This window comes from Micromesistius poutassou (assembly GCF_964030765.1).
Source record: "Micromesistius poutassou genome assembly, chromosome: 11".
NCBI classification, from domain to species: Eukaryota; Metazoa; Chordata; class Actinopteri; order Gadiformes; family Gadidae; genus Micromesistius; species Micromesistius poutassou.
The window spans coordinates 15,204,648-15,221,002 of NC_140281.1; the positions used below are offsets into that span (position 1 = coordinate 15,204,648).

At 44.8% G+C, this 16,355-nt stretch overlaps 1 protein-coding gene across 2 annotated transcripts; it reads right to left on the bottom strand.

The window, feature by feature from the left end:
- Positions 1 to 1,973: 1,973 nt before the first annotated feature.
- Positions 1,974 to 5,053, bottom strand: LOC311355336 (uncharacterized protein). Of its 2 annotated transcripts, none has more exons than XM_084475099.1 (2): positions 4,925 to 5,053; positions 1,974 to 2,926 (listed from the first exon to the last, which is right to left on the bottom strand). In XM_084475099.1, the coding sequence occupies exon 2, from the start codon at positions 2,910 to 2,912 to the stop codon at positions 2,457 to 2,459; it is 456 nt and encodes a 151-aa protein (XP_084331225.1). In that variant the 5' UTR covers positions 2,913 to 2,926; positions 4,925 to 5,053; the 3' UTR covers positions 1,974 to 2,456. The 2 variants fall into 2 exon arrangements, with proteins under 2 accessions (XP_084331225.1, XP_084331224.1); XM_084475098.1 differs by having other exon boundaries at positions 4,920 to 5,050.
- Positions 5,054 to 16,355: the final 11,302 nt, after the last annotated feature.

Here is a 16,355-nt window from a genome sequence, read left to right on the forward strand (position 1 = left end):
AATGTACGATGAAAATTGTCTAGCAATTTCGCCAAGCAAATATCAAGAAATAGGTTGTTTCGACTTGCAAAATCCGCGATGGGACTGAGGAATAGTGATGGCTCGTTCGCGAATGAATCAGTTCGAACGAACGACTCTTTAACATGAACAAACCGACCTGATTTTCCCCATTTTTTTGATGGAGAGTGTGGATCCACAGGTGCATGACCAGCTGAAACAAAAGCTGTTACAGACTATGTTAGAGCACACCCAGCAGCACCCATGAAGAATGTGTGAACGTTGATGCACATTTAAATGCGTGTTATTGTTAAGGTTTTAGTTTGTTTTATTGTTTCTTTCTTTATATTTTCAATTTTATTGTGTGGTGTGTGTATATATATTAGTGATGGGCCGTTATCGGCGTTAATGTGCTGCGTTAACGCGAGACTCTTATCGGGCGATAAAAAAAAATATCGCCGTTAATCTATTCTCAAAGTTGAACTAACCAGAAGCTGCATGTTTAATAAAATATACTGTCCATAATCGCGCCATATGCTGGAGACAATGTAGCAATGATAATAGAAACAACTTGGGTGAGCGATGGCACGTTTTGGGTTGATCGTGACATCAGAGCGTCAAAATAATTGGTGTTGTTGTTGTAATAATCCAAATTTTCTTCCGAGCTGTCCGCCTTGGTACGGCGGTAGGCGGACGCGTACCAGCCGTCTGCCGTCAACGCCGCCCCCACCGCCGCCGTGACGCGCACCGGAGAGCGTGCCGTGGACCTGTAGCGAGAGCGCGTCCCGGCGCCGTTATATTTTCCCGCGTTTGAGTTTGTGATAGTAAGCGTGTAGTAAGTTATACTAGTGTTTGTGATGCATTTTGGAAACAGGAGATGAGCCCCTGGTCTAATGCGCCACCTGGCTTGAGTAACCCGTTCTCAAAGACTTACTTTTAGTCATTATTTAGGTAGCACACACATATTATGAATGCCTTCGGCAGAATTCGATTTTCTAATTCAGAATTCATTTTAATCTAGATTAATTCCAAGATTAATCTAGATTAAAAAAATAATCTTAATTTTTTTTTTTTTTTAAATAAACATCCATAGAATCCAATATCGTCGCCGACATTGACTGTGACATGCCTGCTCTGCCATTGTTTACGTTTTATTCTTCTTCTAGCGCGTGGAAATAGTAAAAAGTCGGTAGCCTTTCCTCAGTGGCGACACCTCTGTTCAGGAGAAGACTGCAAATAGTGTCATCGCGCGAGTATAAATAGTCACGGCGCTCCCGTGACGTCACAATGTCGCGCGACAACTTGGGAACGGCGAGTATACTGCGGCCTGCCTCAAGTGGAAGTTGGCGCTAGTTCTAGCCAGGCTTAATCAACTAATCGCCGCTTTCGTTAGCGACTTTGATGGAATACCCCTCTGGTTTGCTAAAGAGGCTAATGTAGCCAACAATAACAATGACTAGCCAATGACACGACACGATCACAAAGACGAGCTACGAGACAGGAAATCACAACTCGGAAGGCTGGTGTCCGAGGCATCTGGAACACACCATGATACATGTTGGTGACGTGTATTGTGCACGAGGACAGATGCGGTGCAATGAGCAGTTAAACACAAAACTTAATGTTACTTCACTGTTTCACAACAAACTGCTCCAACCTTGACTTTTAAATAAAAACAACAAAGACAAACGCGTGTAATTCATGGCACAATTCTCAGAATGGTCCCTTTTCCGTTTACTGTAAATCATTCGTTCTCCTTCTCGATTGGGGACAGCGGAGGGGGAGGGACAAGGGCTCTCTACCGTGCAGTACCCATTTCTGTTTCCTGTGAACCAACCGTCTTATCACACGGTGAATGAACGTGGATCGGTGCTTCCGCAGCCATGCAAAGTAGACACTGACTTAAATAGCGTTGTATAAATAGCAGATAGAAAGATATATACAGATGTGTTCTATGACGCATGGACACAGGTCACTGACTTTGTAAAAAATAGATTTATTAAAGTGAAGCAGCAGGTGTAGTACAGGGCGAGTTCTCTGAATGAAAGGGGTTTGTGGTGTGTCTTGTTTAAGACACAGTCAGGCACAGAAGGGCATGTTCACCCTCACGTATTTGGTTACGGTCCGAATTAAGGAACTCAAGGTATAGGATACAGACTAGCAACAAGACATTTTCACACACAATAAAACAGTATTTAAAAAAACAAACATTTTAAAACTCCTCCACAACCTGAACAAAGATCAACCATAAAGTAAAGAACCCTTTTACGTTAGATGTAGCCTAGTCGTAAAGGTCAACATACCTCTGCATGGCTAATAATTCTTCACCAAATTAACGCAAACAGAATCGGTTTCACAACACACTCAAAGTCATGCGTCATCCGACATGAACACAGGCGGTCCCGGCTAAAAGACCGCAGCGACACACGCTCGCCAACAACCACGACGAGTATACAGAGCTACACCCGGTCAACAGCAGCACCGGTGGAGGCCGGGTGAACCGGCAGGAAGGGGTTGTGGGCCGGGGAGGCTCCACCGACGCGTGCCCCAGGCTCCTCCTCATCCTGGGGATAACGCCTGGCTTTGATGCAGGTCTTCTTCAGCCACAGCACCACCACCATCGTCACCGCCACCGACACCGCCACCATGGCCTGGGCACAGATGCTGAACCACGTCATCCAACTCTCGACCCTGGGCGGTGGCAAGCCCAACTCCCTCATCCTATACAGGATGGCGGGTATGCTCTTGTCGTCGTCGTGGGGGCGGTCGCTAGGGGGGCAGGGGCGCTGGAGGGCCATTGCTCGCGTGGCGCCCCTCAGGGCGAACAGGAGTCCGCCCGTGATGAACAGACACGTGACCATCATGGCTACCATGCCGGCCACCTTCCACCGCAGGTGGCACTTATTCGGGTCCATGGTGGGCCGAGGTTCTGGTGAAAAAGACATGTTATTCACCTTGAAATGGCTTACCTTTCTATTCTTGAAAGGTTGCTTTTTCCCCCCAGCCTATAATTAATATAATTAACTAAATTAATTATAGTTATATCAGTAGCCTATGATTAATTAAATAAATGAATTAACTTATTAACTTATGTATTAACTATAATTAAATATAACTGCAAGCAGTGATGTGGGGGTCAAACAGAATGGGACTCCATAAACTAATTTGCAGAATAGACCAGAGTAGCCACATCAACAAGATAGATCTAAGTCAGACACACAGCCTTCAGCACTTTCAACAAGTTTCATGTCAAAAAATAAAAGATTGATTGATATGATCACACTCGAGATCAAAGGTCACCAAATTCCTTGGGCATCAGGATAGGGTCATAAGAAAATTAGCCAAGTTTGGTTTGGATACATGAAAGCCTTGCAGAGATATGAGCTCACTTCCTGTTTGACGTCCCCCTGAGGTCAAAGGTCACCAAGTTGTTTGGGTGTCCCCGGGATGATGTCATGAGTCTATGTACCAAGTTTGGCTATGATATGTTAAAGAGTTGCTGAGAAACAGGCTTGCTTCCTGTTTGGCGGCTTCGCCGTCTCGTTGATTGGCTGTCACGGCCAAACGGTTTTGAATTTGAATACGCTGTTTGACACATGTGTTCAGCTTGGTCTGACGATCATATATGGCAAGTTTCATGAAGATTCGACAGAATTTGTGGCCTGTGGATATGTACTATTGATTGACAACTTTCAAGATGGTGGCCAAATTCTGATGTTTCCATGAAAAATAATTTATGAGCTATATGGGGAGGTCTGACAGTATCACCAGACATTGAATATAAGTTTTAAATATACTCATGTGAAGAGAGAGGTGGTTAAAACACATCTTCATTAATACCAGCGCCCCCTAGAGGTCAAAGGTCACCAAATTCATTGAATGTCCCCATGATGATGTCATGGGTCTATGTACCAAGTTTGGTTATGATATGTCAAAGGGCTGCTGAGAAATTGGCTCATTTCCTGGTTGGCGGCTTTGCCGTCAAATTTGATTGGCTGTTGCGGCCAAACGGTTTTGAATTTGAAAAATATGTTGGATAGTTTTTGTGAAGCATGGTCTGAACATCATCTATGCCAAGTTTGATTGGACAAAATTTGTGATAGCTGAAACATTTTGAAGGTTTTTGACATAAACCAAGATGGCGGAAAATCCATCATGGCACAAAACGACGTCATAGGGTGCGTTGAACTCGCTTGGCCCAAGGATTCCAATAATACCTTGTTTGTGAATATTGGATGAATGGGTCAAAAGTTATAAACATGAATGCATGTCCAAACTTGACCTGTTGGTGGCGCTAGAGCTCATGGGCGACCTCAAATTTGCTGTGAGACCTCAAATTTGCTGTGACCTCAAATTTGGCGACCTCAAATTTGCTTATGGGACTGTCCTGAATCAGTGTGCCAAATTTCACAATTTTTTTTACCATGGCGTTCTATGGGCTGCCATAGACTCCCATGGCAGCATAATAATAGGAAAACGTAGGAAAACAATAGGTTGTCGCGCAGCTTCGCTGCTTGACCACCAATTAACTAAATTAATTATAGGCTGTAAACATCCATTATAAGTTACTTAAAGCAGGCACGCACGCACGCACACAAAGGCATTCAATTTATCTGCCATTTTACTGAACAGTAGATGCCGACCAGGTTCTGTTCAATCACTATTTAAGTGGATGAATTCGGTTAACCATAACTAACTAGCTGGCTCGACCGGCATAAAGGTAACGTTAGTCCCGTTCTGGCGATCTGCGGTAGCCGGAGACGTTTCATTTGAAAAGAACATGCCGTATTAAAAAATGTAGGCCTAACGTTACTCCACCGCGAATTACATGTAGGATTTCTGCACTTCTCTCTCATTAGTTCAGGGAAATATGTTAGCAAAAAATGTATAGACTAACGCATCATATATATATATTATCCTACCTTACTTCACTTCACTCTTGCTTGTTGTCGCGGTGTGTGCAGAGATGGAGGATCTTTTGCTGGGCTCTTTTTGGAGAAATGAAAACAGAAACTTAAGGTCTCTCCGGAGCCACACGCTGCCTCTTCTCACTGCGTCAAGGGACGTTCAAATCATGGCAACCTCGTGCTTTCACTTTTCAAGTAAAGTATCCTGGGAGATACGAGTGATTTATTTTATATATATGCAAATGTATTGAATGCAAATCGTAGAACCATGAAAAAGCAGGGCATTGAATTTGAAATGATGAGCGATTTGTCAATTGAAGGATTAGCGCAGGAATGCTTAATTTAGCCATGGAATTTAGAACACACAGCACACTTATCACTCACGCATACTTACTCTCACCACTGATTATACATATTATATTGTTGATAAAAACCCACACTTTAACACTTTTACAAAAAACGAAAGGTTGTATTCCCAAACGTTGTAGCCCCCTACATGCACTGACCAATCACAACACTCCTAGAATTTAGGCCTAGAATTTTGACACCTCCGTGTCTCCCACCCCAGTTCCCCATTGAACTAACTAATCTAAACATGCACTCATCCTCCTTCCCTGAGTGCTCAGTATATTACAGTGTAAAGAAGTTACATCGTAAACTTTACAGTAACATATGTAGGACTAATTAAAATCAACTTGTCACCTTATATTACCACTTATGAGGTGAGCCATGTATAATGAAAGAAAACAAATTCCTATAGCACACATATGGGTTTATATAAAGATACGACAAACACAAGCATAATGACAATCTACTGAGAAATAAGTATGCATTCAAACAATCGAGACTGTCGAAATGTGAATCTGAATCCATGATAACCCCTAGATTTCTGGCTTTGACTGAGGTTTTCAGGGACAGAGAGTGAAGGTGTTGGGTAACTTTAAGCCTTTTGGTTTTAGCACCAAATTCAATTATCTCGGTTTTGTCCTCATTTAGTTGAAGGAAATTTCGGCACATCCAGTCTTTGACTTGCTCAATGCACTGGCATAACAGATCTATGGGCTGATAGTCATTTGTGTTACGCCACGTCCTGCTACCCGGTCCAACACCCCCATCTAGTGGTCGCCTGTTGCCACTGTTCTTCATTCTCCCGACACACCTGTCTGCAATCTGCAATCTCCATTCCCTACTTCAGCCGGGGATCTCCAATCAGCAGGCGCAAGTTCGTCGTCTACAACTCTCAAGTTCGTATCGGTCCTACCAGCATTCTCTGAAACTAGCTCAGTTTCCCTGCCCTCCTCGTAACCCTTTTCCCTATCCTCTAGTTCTCCGTCCTTCACTCTGCCTACCTGTCGCCGAACCCCTGCCTGCCTGACTACCCGCCTGTCGCTGAGTCCTTGCCTGCCTGACTGCCTGCCTGTTACCGGACCCTCGCCTGCCTGACCACCCGCCTGTCGCCGAACCCTTGCCTACCTGACTGCCCGCCCATTACCGGAACCTCGCCTGCCTGACCACCCGCCTGTAGCCGGACCCTTGCCTGCCTGACTGCCTGCCCGTTACCAGACCCTCGCCTGCCTGACCTGCCGCCTGTCGCCAGACCCTTGCCTGCCTGACTGCCTGCCCGTTACGAATCCTCGCCTGCCTGACTACCACTTGCCTAGCCCGGCTTGTTGTTACCCCTTTGTCCCAATAAATCCCACTTCCTTTCACCCCGTCTCCGCCTTCCTGTGTCTAGTGTTTGGATTCCCTTGTCCTGTCCCTTAACAATTTGGTGATAGCGATACATAGATTTGCGTGTCATCAGCATAGCAGTGATGGTCAATATTGTTATTTTGCATGATTTGCCCTAGTGGGAGCATGTAGATGTTGAATAGAGATGGTCCTAAGATCGAACCTTGTGGGACTCTACATGTCATGTTTGTTGATTCTGAAACAAAGTTGCCAATGGAAACAAAGTAGTTCCTATTTTGTAGGTAGGACCTAAACCAATGTAAGACTGTGCCTAAAAGCCCCACCCAGTTTTTTAATCTGTCCAAAAGTATTGTATGGTCTACAGTGTCAAATGCAGCACTGAGGTCTTGTAGCATTAGTATTGAGATTTTGCCAGTCTGTGTTAAGACGGATGTCATTTACAACTTTAATAAGGGCGGTCTTGGTGCTGTGAAGGGGTCGAAATCTGGATTGGAAGGTATCATAGCAACCAGTTGATGCCAGGAAGTCACTAAGTTGCTGGAGGACAACTTTCTCAATGATTTTACTTGTGAAGGGTAGATTTGATATTGGTCTGTAGTTGTTAATAATAGAGGCATCTAGGCTCCTATTTTTTAAAGGGGTTTGATAACCAGTTTTTAAGGCTTTAAGGCTTAAGGATTGGAGAGAGTTGTTAACTATTTGTAATATGTCTATTGCTAGGCAGTCAAAAACATTCTTAAAGAGGTTGGTAGGTAAAGTATCAAGGCAACAGGTGGATGGCTTCAGTTGTGTCACAGTTTCCACAAGAGTTTTAGAGTCTATGACATTAAAGCATGTCATTGCCACGTTACTTTTGCCTGAATAGGGTGGTAGTCCAACATTTTTGTTTAAAGTGGAGACATTGATGGCGGGTCTGACGCCTTCAATTTTATCAGTATAAAATGCTGCAAACTCACTGCATTTCTGAGTGGAATGAAGGTCAGGTGGAATTTGTGTTGGGGGCTTGGTCAGTCTGTCAACAGTTGCAAATAGGGGTTTGTAGCGTATTTTGGCATTGTAGCATATTCTAGCATGCATCAGGTCAGACATGTCCTTGGCGACTAGGGAAGAACTTGTTCATGTGTAGAGCCATTTATACACGTATCAATTCTTATGACATTAGCAGGCCAGGTGTCTGAGAAGCCCAGCGACCCAGGTCACGAAAACAAGCGTAATACCAACACATAGCCACGAGAGGTTAGGATGAAACCCGGATTCTAGCTCGATCAGGCCAGATATGTCCTTGGCGACTAGGGAGGCATCCGTTCATGTGTAGAGCCATTCATACACCTATCGATTCTTGTGACATCATCTCAGGTGTCTGAGAAGTCCAGAGACCAAGGCCACGAAACCAAGTTGTAATACCGACACATAGCCACAAGGGACCAGCACCGAGCACACATACGGGTATCCAAAAGGCGGGAGCTCAGCACCATGCTTAGCTAATCAGAGTGCATTACGGAGGCCACGCCCACCCATTCATAAAGTCACAACACATAGATCAAGGGGTCAGAACGCTCCAGGTAACGCATTTATAGAATGCCCTACTAAGTGTATCTCCACGCGTGCTTGTACAATTCCCCTCCTTTTGCTTCATATACATTATACCGGACCTTTAATCAAATAAAGTGAGTTAAAAGCGATCCTGACTCTGATCCTGATTTTCCAAAGAACACGGCAGTTTTGGCATTATTAGTATTGGTTTTAATGATATTGGAGAAAATTGTATAGAGATACAACAGCTTCAGTTGTGACCACTAACCCTAGGACCTGCTTTGATTTAAACATGAGATAAAGAGCTCTTTTTAGAGGGCTATCAGGAGGTGTAATAAAGACTCATTGAATTCCCTTGGAATATGGTGCATTTGCATGCTGAACCGACCCGCACCCTCCGGTGGAAATGCGCCTTTAGTTGGCTCTTTTCCTCATTGATTTCAAACATCTAGTTATTACTTATACTTCCTTTAAACTTCATCATTCGTTATATTCCTACATTATCTCTTATAAATATTTTGCCTTATCCTTTCATCATGTGTGGAGTCCCATATTTGTTGTGATAACTGAGCCTTGTCCTATTCAATATAGAAAAGGGAATATTGACCATCATGTTGCGGTTGGTATTTTCTATGCAGAAAAGTAGAGGAAATTAAATTACTTTGTAAAACAGGAAAAGTTTTGTGGACACAAATCAAATCTCAAGCCCAAAATGTCTTTCTGATCTACAACTAGAGGTCATGTTATGTCATAAAGGCATAAGATAGAGTTTATAGAGACATTTGATTAGAGAGAGAGAGAGCGAGAGAGAGGCTCAGAAAAGGTCAAATTTATTTGTTCATTTGTCAGCTTACACTTTGCATTGACTCAATGTTGTTGTTGTCGCTCACCCTCCCTCACACTGTTTCCCCCATCCCTCACTCTCTCCTCAGGGGCGTCCGAGCAAGTAACCACGCTCGGGTCACATGATGAAAGCGAGGCGTATCGATTGGCTGCTGGGGAATTCCAGGTCACCATCCATCGATCAGCATGTCCCTGCCATTTATCTCCAGCTGCATGCTGGGTATTTTCACAATCAATGGGCGGATTCCACTGAATCGTGGAAAATGACGGCTAACATGGCTAAAATGTGTTAACTGCGCAAGTATTTAATCGTATGTCTGTTGACTTTTGAATGCATACACAAACTGTTCTATAATGCTAAACATTATACTTATTTAAAACAGAGGAAGTCTGCGTGTCCCGGTTCAGCTATCTCACTCCCCCACCCATATTCATCACCCGCCCACTCAGTCAAGTTTTAAGTCCAACTAGAGGGCTCTGAAAAGGACTCACAGAGAGCGAGACAGAGAGAGAGAGAGAGAGACCGAGAGACCATGGACAAAAACTATTTGATAATACTATTGATCCCATTGGATTTCAAGTTTTTCCAGTAGAATACTAATTCACAACAGAGATGCAACCTTGAATAAATAGCCGAAAAACAATTACACCCCACTGCTGGTGGGGTGTTTTTTTCATGCCTCACCCACTTACACTCGCCCCCTCACGCATCCACGGCAGGGTCAACCATGTAGGACTCAACAACATCTAGTCTTGCTCAAGGACATCTAATCCGCCGCAGCATCAAACCTGCGGCCCTGCCTGTCCGGGCCCTACAACATGCAGCCCTCTGGCTCCATGTTGTAATTAACTCATGTGATGATGGGACTGTGATGTGTTCAGCCAGGGGATGAACGGTTCAACAGCTGCTAACTGATCCTGGGTCTGTTTCATGACTAACTAGAGAATACGGCGGCGGTGCTGGCGAGTGTGCTGGCGAGCTGACCTGTGTAACGCAGGGCCCTGTGGTGCAAACAACACCTGCTATTGTAGCGCCTCAGGAGATGAAAAGGTAACAACAGCAGTGTGTAAAAACACACTGCTGGCTGAGGCTGCTCCTGATGTCACCACCGGCTGATCAACGACGGTCGGAGTGTTATGGTGCGCTCAAGATTAATCGTACACCACCCGCAAGAGTTGCTCTTGTGACGTAAATCCTGGCTTGTGGCACTTATAGCGTTCCTGTTTGTCTTTGTGGGCATCGCTACACGACGAGTCGGTCATTGTTAGCTACATTAGCCTCCTTAGCAAACCAGCTCAAACAAAAACAAAACAAAACTAAAGCATAAATGGGTGACCGGATTAAAGTAGCAATGTAATCAAATGTGTAAGAGCGTTTAAAATCGACATTGAAACGACCAACGTGGGAGCAGCCATATTTGTTTGTCGAGTTGTACGGTTACCCTCACTAATCTCGGTGGACCCTCAGAATCCTGAGTGGGACCGACCAAAAAGGGGCGTGCCTCAGTGAAATGTCGCAAGAAAGCTGGGAGATTTCCTGCAGCTCGTGTGGTTGGTTTACGTTGCATCTCGAACACACCATAAGTATGTTTGAGTCCCTGGAGCAGAGGCTCAGCTATGTGATTCATAACAGGTGATTAGAGAGATGCCCACACATCCCCCCTCCCCCCCCAACAAGCTTGTACGCAGCAGAACCTTGTGTCCAGCTGAGCCCAGGAACCCGGGTCTGATTGGACTGCAGGACGACAGGCTGACTCACGCCAGCAGCCAATAGAAAACCGGCCTTGGTTTCCAGGGGGTGGGGGTGTTCTACCAGCTGGGGGATGAGGAGGAGAGGTCAGGAGTGTGTGTGTGTGTGTGTGTGTGTGTGTGTGTGTGTTTGGTTGTTGTAGAGTGTGTGTGTGTGTGTGTGGGTGTGTCTGTTGGAGAGTGTGAGTGTGTGTATGTGTAGTTGTTGTAGAGAGAGTGTGTGTGTGTGCCTGTGTGTGTGTGTGTGTGTGTGTGTGTGTGTGTGTGTGTGTGTGTGTGTGTGTGTGTGTGTGTGTGTTCTAATGTATGTGTGTGTGCCTGTGTGAGTGAGTGTGTGTAATGAGGACATGGAGGTGGAGACAGAGTGATAATGAGTGTGAGGCGTAATGGGGACATCTGGGGACCGCAAGGTTCAGAATAACAACTTTTTGTAGCAATACTTTTTTCTCCTGTGCTCAGATTACTATATAACATTTCTCTGCATTAGATGGAGAAAACTGAAGATATACATACCATAAAATAAATGCAGGCAGGAAAATAAAAAGCAAATGTAGGCTCCACTAAGAAAATACGAAAATATGGAAAGAATAGCAAAACAATTCTGGTCCTCTGGACACGCTGTGAAGGTAAAACTGATGAAACCCAAGATCTTTGAAGCTTCTGCGCTCCTTTGCATATTTTGCCAGAAGGACACAGTTTTTTTTCGACAGGAAGTGGAGACGCCAGCACATAAGGGACCGAGGGGGAGTTGATATTATTCCTATTCTTTACATCTCTAAACACAATCTCTGGCAGACCCTGCCCTGGCCCCAAACTGTAGAGGCTAGAGAAAAAGCATCTCCTGTCTGTGTGTGCGTGCGTGCGTGCGTGCGTGCGCGTGTGTGTGTGTGTGTGTGTGTGTGTGTGTGTGTGTGTGTGTGTGTGTGTGTGTGTGTGTGTGTGTGTGTGTGTGTGTGTGTGTGTGTGTGCGCATGTGCATGCAAATACGTATTTTGTTAGCCTCATAGCATAATTGCCTTAATCATATTTTGGCCAAATTGTGATATCTAACCCAACTCTACTCTCCTAACGCTGCTGATTCACTCTGCCTCACTGGCTATATCCTAAGCCAATCAGAGTGCTTTTTACATTCCCTAATCACTATCTGCCTAAGTCATCTATTTGGCCTAGCCTGATCCTACCAAAATCTCGTACTTCATTTAATTTGCACAGAGAGTCTGGCCTTTCTCCATTGACAAACGTTAACTCACTTGAAGACAGGTGTCTGTTGGAGTTTGAAACTATTAGATCTGCACAGTGCCACTCTGGCTCTGCCATAACCAATCGCTGACGTTTGACTACAACTCAAACTAGCGCACAACCTCAACGTCAATGTTCTAGCCACTCCCTCTGTTTGCTGATTGGACGGCCAAAAAATTGGCTGCAGAAAACCTGCGAAAATACCGCAAACCCAGACAGAAAATTGAGCGGAAGTACGGAGGCGGGTGGAGCCATGCTATATTTGGCCTGCTTACTTAATATGATTTAGGCAATTATGCCATGAGGCTAACGTTATGTATGTGTGTTGAGCAGTCTGTTCAGAAGGTTCAGCGATACTCCTCAGCTCCAAACAGGAAGGTGCACGTGAGCATGGCGGTATGCTTGTTTGCAGCAGAAGATGCTCCTCAGCTCACCAGTCCTCAGACCACAGACTAATACGCACCGAGTGCTGCTCTCTGAGCCTGTCAGCCGCTATCTGTCGTTTGGAAGGTCATTCGAGTCTGGCGTTAATTGAATTGAGGGAGTGGAGAGGAGAGGGAGGAGGGGAAGGGAGTGAACATAGTCTGCTTGGTTGTATCCTATCGGTTAACACTTCATCTAGAAGTGGATGCCAAACTATTCCATTCGGTTTCTCAATACTAAGTTATATTATTGGTGGATGTTAAACATTAAATGTGTCTGTTTTGGACACATTTAAAAACATGAAATTTGTTTCTCAACTCTCAAACAATTACAGTCAATATCTAACAACCAGTAATTAATAGTTCAGTTCCATCATTTCTGAATACTTAGGTTGAGATCTACAACTGCAAAAGTTGTATTTAGATTTCTGAACTTGAAAGATAAGACAGAAAGAGTCTCTTTGTGGCCGTTGCCATGGTGATGTTTTTTTTGGTTTTGTCTCTCTGCTTTTACTGGATGAGGTTAATGCCAGGCCATGGTTACGAACCACCTTAACACATTGATCCCAACCATGAAGGTTGTTAGACAGAAAGAGTGGTTTGGAATCCAAATCTAAGGGTTTCACCCTGGGAGAAAATATAAATGTGTTTTCAAATATACTAACCTTACTTTAAATCGCAAGCTGCTTTGGATGAAGGCCTCTGCTAAATGACTATAAGTAAGTAAAGATTTATAACATCCTAAACTTTTTGCCTATATAATTGTAGCGACTAGTATCCAAAACGAAGCAGTCGCTGAGAGGCTGAGTGTAGGGTGTAAGCTGATTGTCCGACGCACTGTACTAAACAAAATATCCACTGAGATCAGAGATTCCGTTTGCCGGTTTTTATTGTAGAAGTATGACAACTTATCATAACGTGTTCAAAGTATGAAGAATATCGATCACAGCGATCTAAGAAAAAACAGCGATCTAAGCAAAAAAAGCGATCTAAGCGAGAAAGCGGTCAACAAAAAATACGGCCTCCCAGTAACTCACCCTCTTTCTTAATTACTTCCGCCCGCACCAGCGCACCTGTGATTATATTAACTAGATGTTACCGCCCCTATGATTGTTACCCAATTACTGTGATATCAAAATAAACAATAAAAGTTACGAAATATAACAACCAAAATAACCCAAATATAAACCACAAAATTATCTATTTCCATTAATAAATACCTTCATGGCTCCTACACACCAGCCCCTAATTATTAAGCTATCACCCAATAATTATACACAATACGAGTCATGAAATAATTTAAACTAAACAGTGTGAAAAGGTCAGTCAGTAGGGCCAGAGGTTACCAGCACATAGCCCTGTGATCTGTGTTCGCCACAGTCACTATCAGTCAAGTGTCAAAGTTAAGCTAGAGGTCTAGGTATTGTCATCCCTAACAGCCTCCCCACATCCAGCATCGGCCTCCTGCAGCAGACAGACCTTGGTTATAGGCCGGTTCAGGCAGCTACTCTTAGTTTTGATGCGCACCTGACGCACAAAGCCCCTTCTATCCGGAAAGGTTTGTAGGACTCTTCCTATGACCCAGGAGTTACGAGGTGCTGTGCTGTCCACTATAAGCACCAGATCTCCAGGAACAAGGTTGCGCTTTGCTCCTGACCATCTCTGCCGCTCCTGCAATTGAGGCAGGTACTCCTTAACCCATCTTTTCCAGAACAGGTCTGACATGTACTGGACCTGCTTCCATCGCCTGCGTGCGTACATGTCGGCCTCCTGGAAGACTCCTGGTGGCAAAGATGGTAATGCCTTCAAAAGCAGCAGGTGATTAGGCGTCAATGCTTCTAGGTCATGAGGATCCATGGAAGCTTTTGTAATCGGTCGGCCATTGATAATGGCTTCCACCTCACAGAGAACTGTGTGAAGGCCTTCTTCATCCAAACTTTGCACATTCAAAGTGGAGTTGAGGACTTTACGGACTGATCGAATTAAGCTCTCCCAAGAACCTCCATGATGGGAGCCAGCTGGGGGATTAAAAGTCCATTTTATCCCTTTCTGAAGGAGGACATCATTAATCTGTGCCTGATTCCACTGCTCAATGGATGTTTTCAATTCGTGTTCTGCTCCCCTAAAATTCGTCCCATTATCTGAGCGCAATTCCCGTACTTGACCACGTCTTGCTATAAAGCGCCTGAGAGCATTTATGAAGGCGTCCGTGTCGAGGGAAGGTGCCACTTCAATGTGGATTGCTCTTAAGGCCATGCAGGTAAAAATTACCCCATACCTCTTAACAACACTTCTTCTGCTCCTCACCTCGAAAGGTCCAAAATAGTCTACTCCTACCCGTGTAAATGGAGGTTCATCTGGAATCACCCTTTCAGATGGTAAGTCTGCCATTAGCTGAGACACTGGCTGAGCATTCAATCGTCGACAGCTCACACACTTTGACAGAACACTCCTTATGGCTGTACTAGCTCCTGAGATCCAGTATTTCTCACGCAGCTTGGACAACATGTGGTTTCGCCCACTATGTCCCACCTCTTGATGGACATGTCTCAGCAGAAGGGTTGAGATATGTAAATCTTTTGCCAGTATTATGGGATGCTTAGCTTCTGCTGGCATAGATGACCTGCTGAGCCGACCACCAACTAGAACTCCATCCTTCATTAGTGGGCAGAGTGTGTGGATGTGACTATGACCCTTGACACTTTTGCCTTTTTCCAGCATGGAGAACTCCTCTGGAAACCGCCTCCTTTGACTGAACTTGATGATCTCTAGCTCTGATTTCTCCAACTCCTCCACTGATAAACAACTTGAAAGCATCTTTCTCTTGAATGTTTCCATATCCCTCTCCAATGAACGTCGTTGTTGTTCCATATCCAACGCAGATTGTGCAAGAGCCATATTCAATTGTCTCCTCTTCTGGCAGGGAGATAAGAGCCAAGTTTTAAATCTCAAGATCCAAGCTACAGACTTTCTCAGATGGATCCAAGAGCTGAAGTGGTGGATCATGCGAGTTACTGCATCAGCCTCCTCACTGGCCTGTACAGTATTCACTGTGGCTTCCTTCTTGACCTCAGGGTCATCTGCTGGGAGTCGATGAACATTCTCAGGGTTGACAGGCCACTCATTCTCAGGTTGAAGGAGAAAACGAGGCCCTGACACCCATGTTGCATCCTTGAGAAATGCATCGCCTTTAACACCCCTGGAGGCGACATCGGCTGGATTACTTGCCGTTCCAACATACCTCCACTGAGAGGGTTGTGAAGCCTTGCGAATTTCTGTGACTCTGTTGGCAACAAAGACTCTGAACCTGGATGTCTCATTCCTGATATATTTCAGCACCGAAGTACTGTCGGTCCAAAACACAGAGTCTTGAAGATGCATGTGCAGCTCTTTCTTCCACAAGATATCAATGCGACTGGCCATGGTGGCAGCGATGAGCTCCATTCGGGGGATGGTAGCAGGTTTCAATGGTGCCACCCTTGCCTTTCCCATGACAAAAGCACTGTGCACCTGTGAGTGTGCATTTCGTGACAGCAGGTAAGTCACTGCTCCATAGCCATCCTCGCTTGCATCACAGAAATGATGTAATTGTGCCGTAGTCACTTCACCAAAGTCCAATGGTTTCAGACACCTCATGATGTTACATTTCTCCAAATGGAAAAGTTCATCCAGCCAACTTGTCCACTCCTGAGCCACGGTCTGGGGTATGACATCATCCCAGCCAAGTGCTCTCCTGCACAGATCCCTTAAGATCTTCTTTGCGAACAAGACGACAGGACTTACGATACCAAGAGGATCATAGATGGAGCTAACTGTAGAGAGGATTCCTCTCCTAGTGAGTGGTCTGTCCTTAACAACAATCTTGAACTTAAAAGTATCAGACTGAATGCACCACTCCACACCAAGCACTCTCTCCACAGGTGGCAAATCCTGGTCCATGTTCAACATTTTCATGTCTTTAGCTCTGTGCTCT

Excerpts from the sequence above, each read along its gene's own strand:
- LOC311355336 (XM_084475099.1), bottom strand. The coding sequence starts at position 2,912 with ATGGACCCGAATAAGTGCCACCTGCGGTGGAAGGTGGCCGGCATGGTA.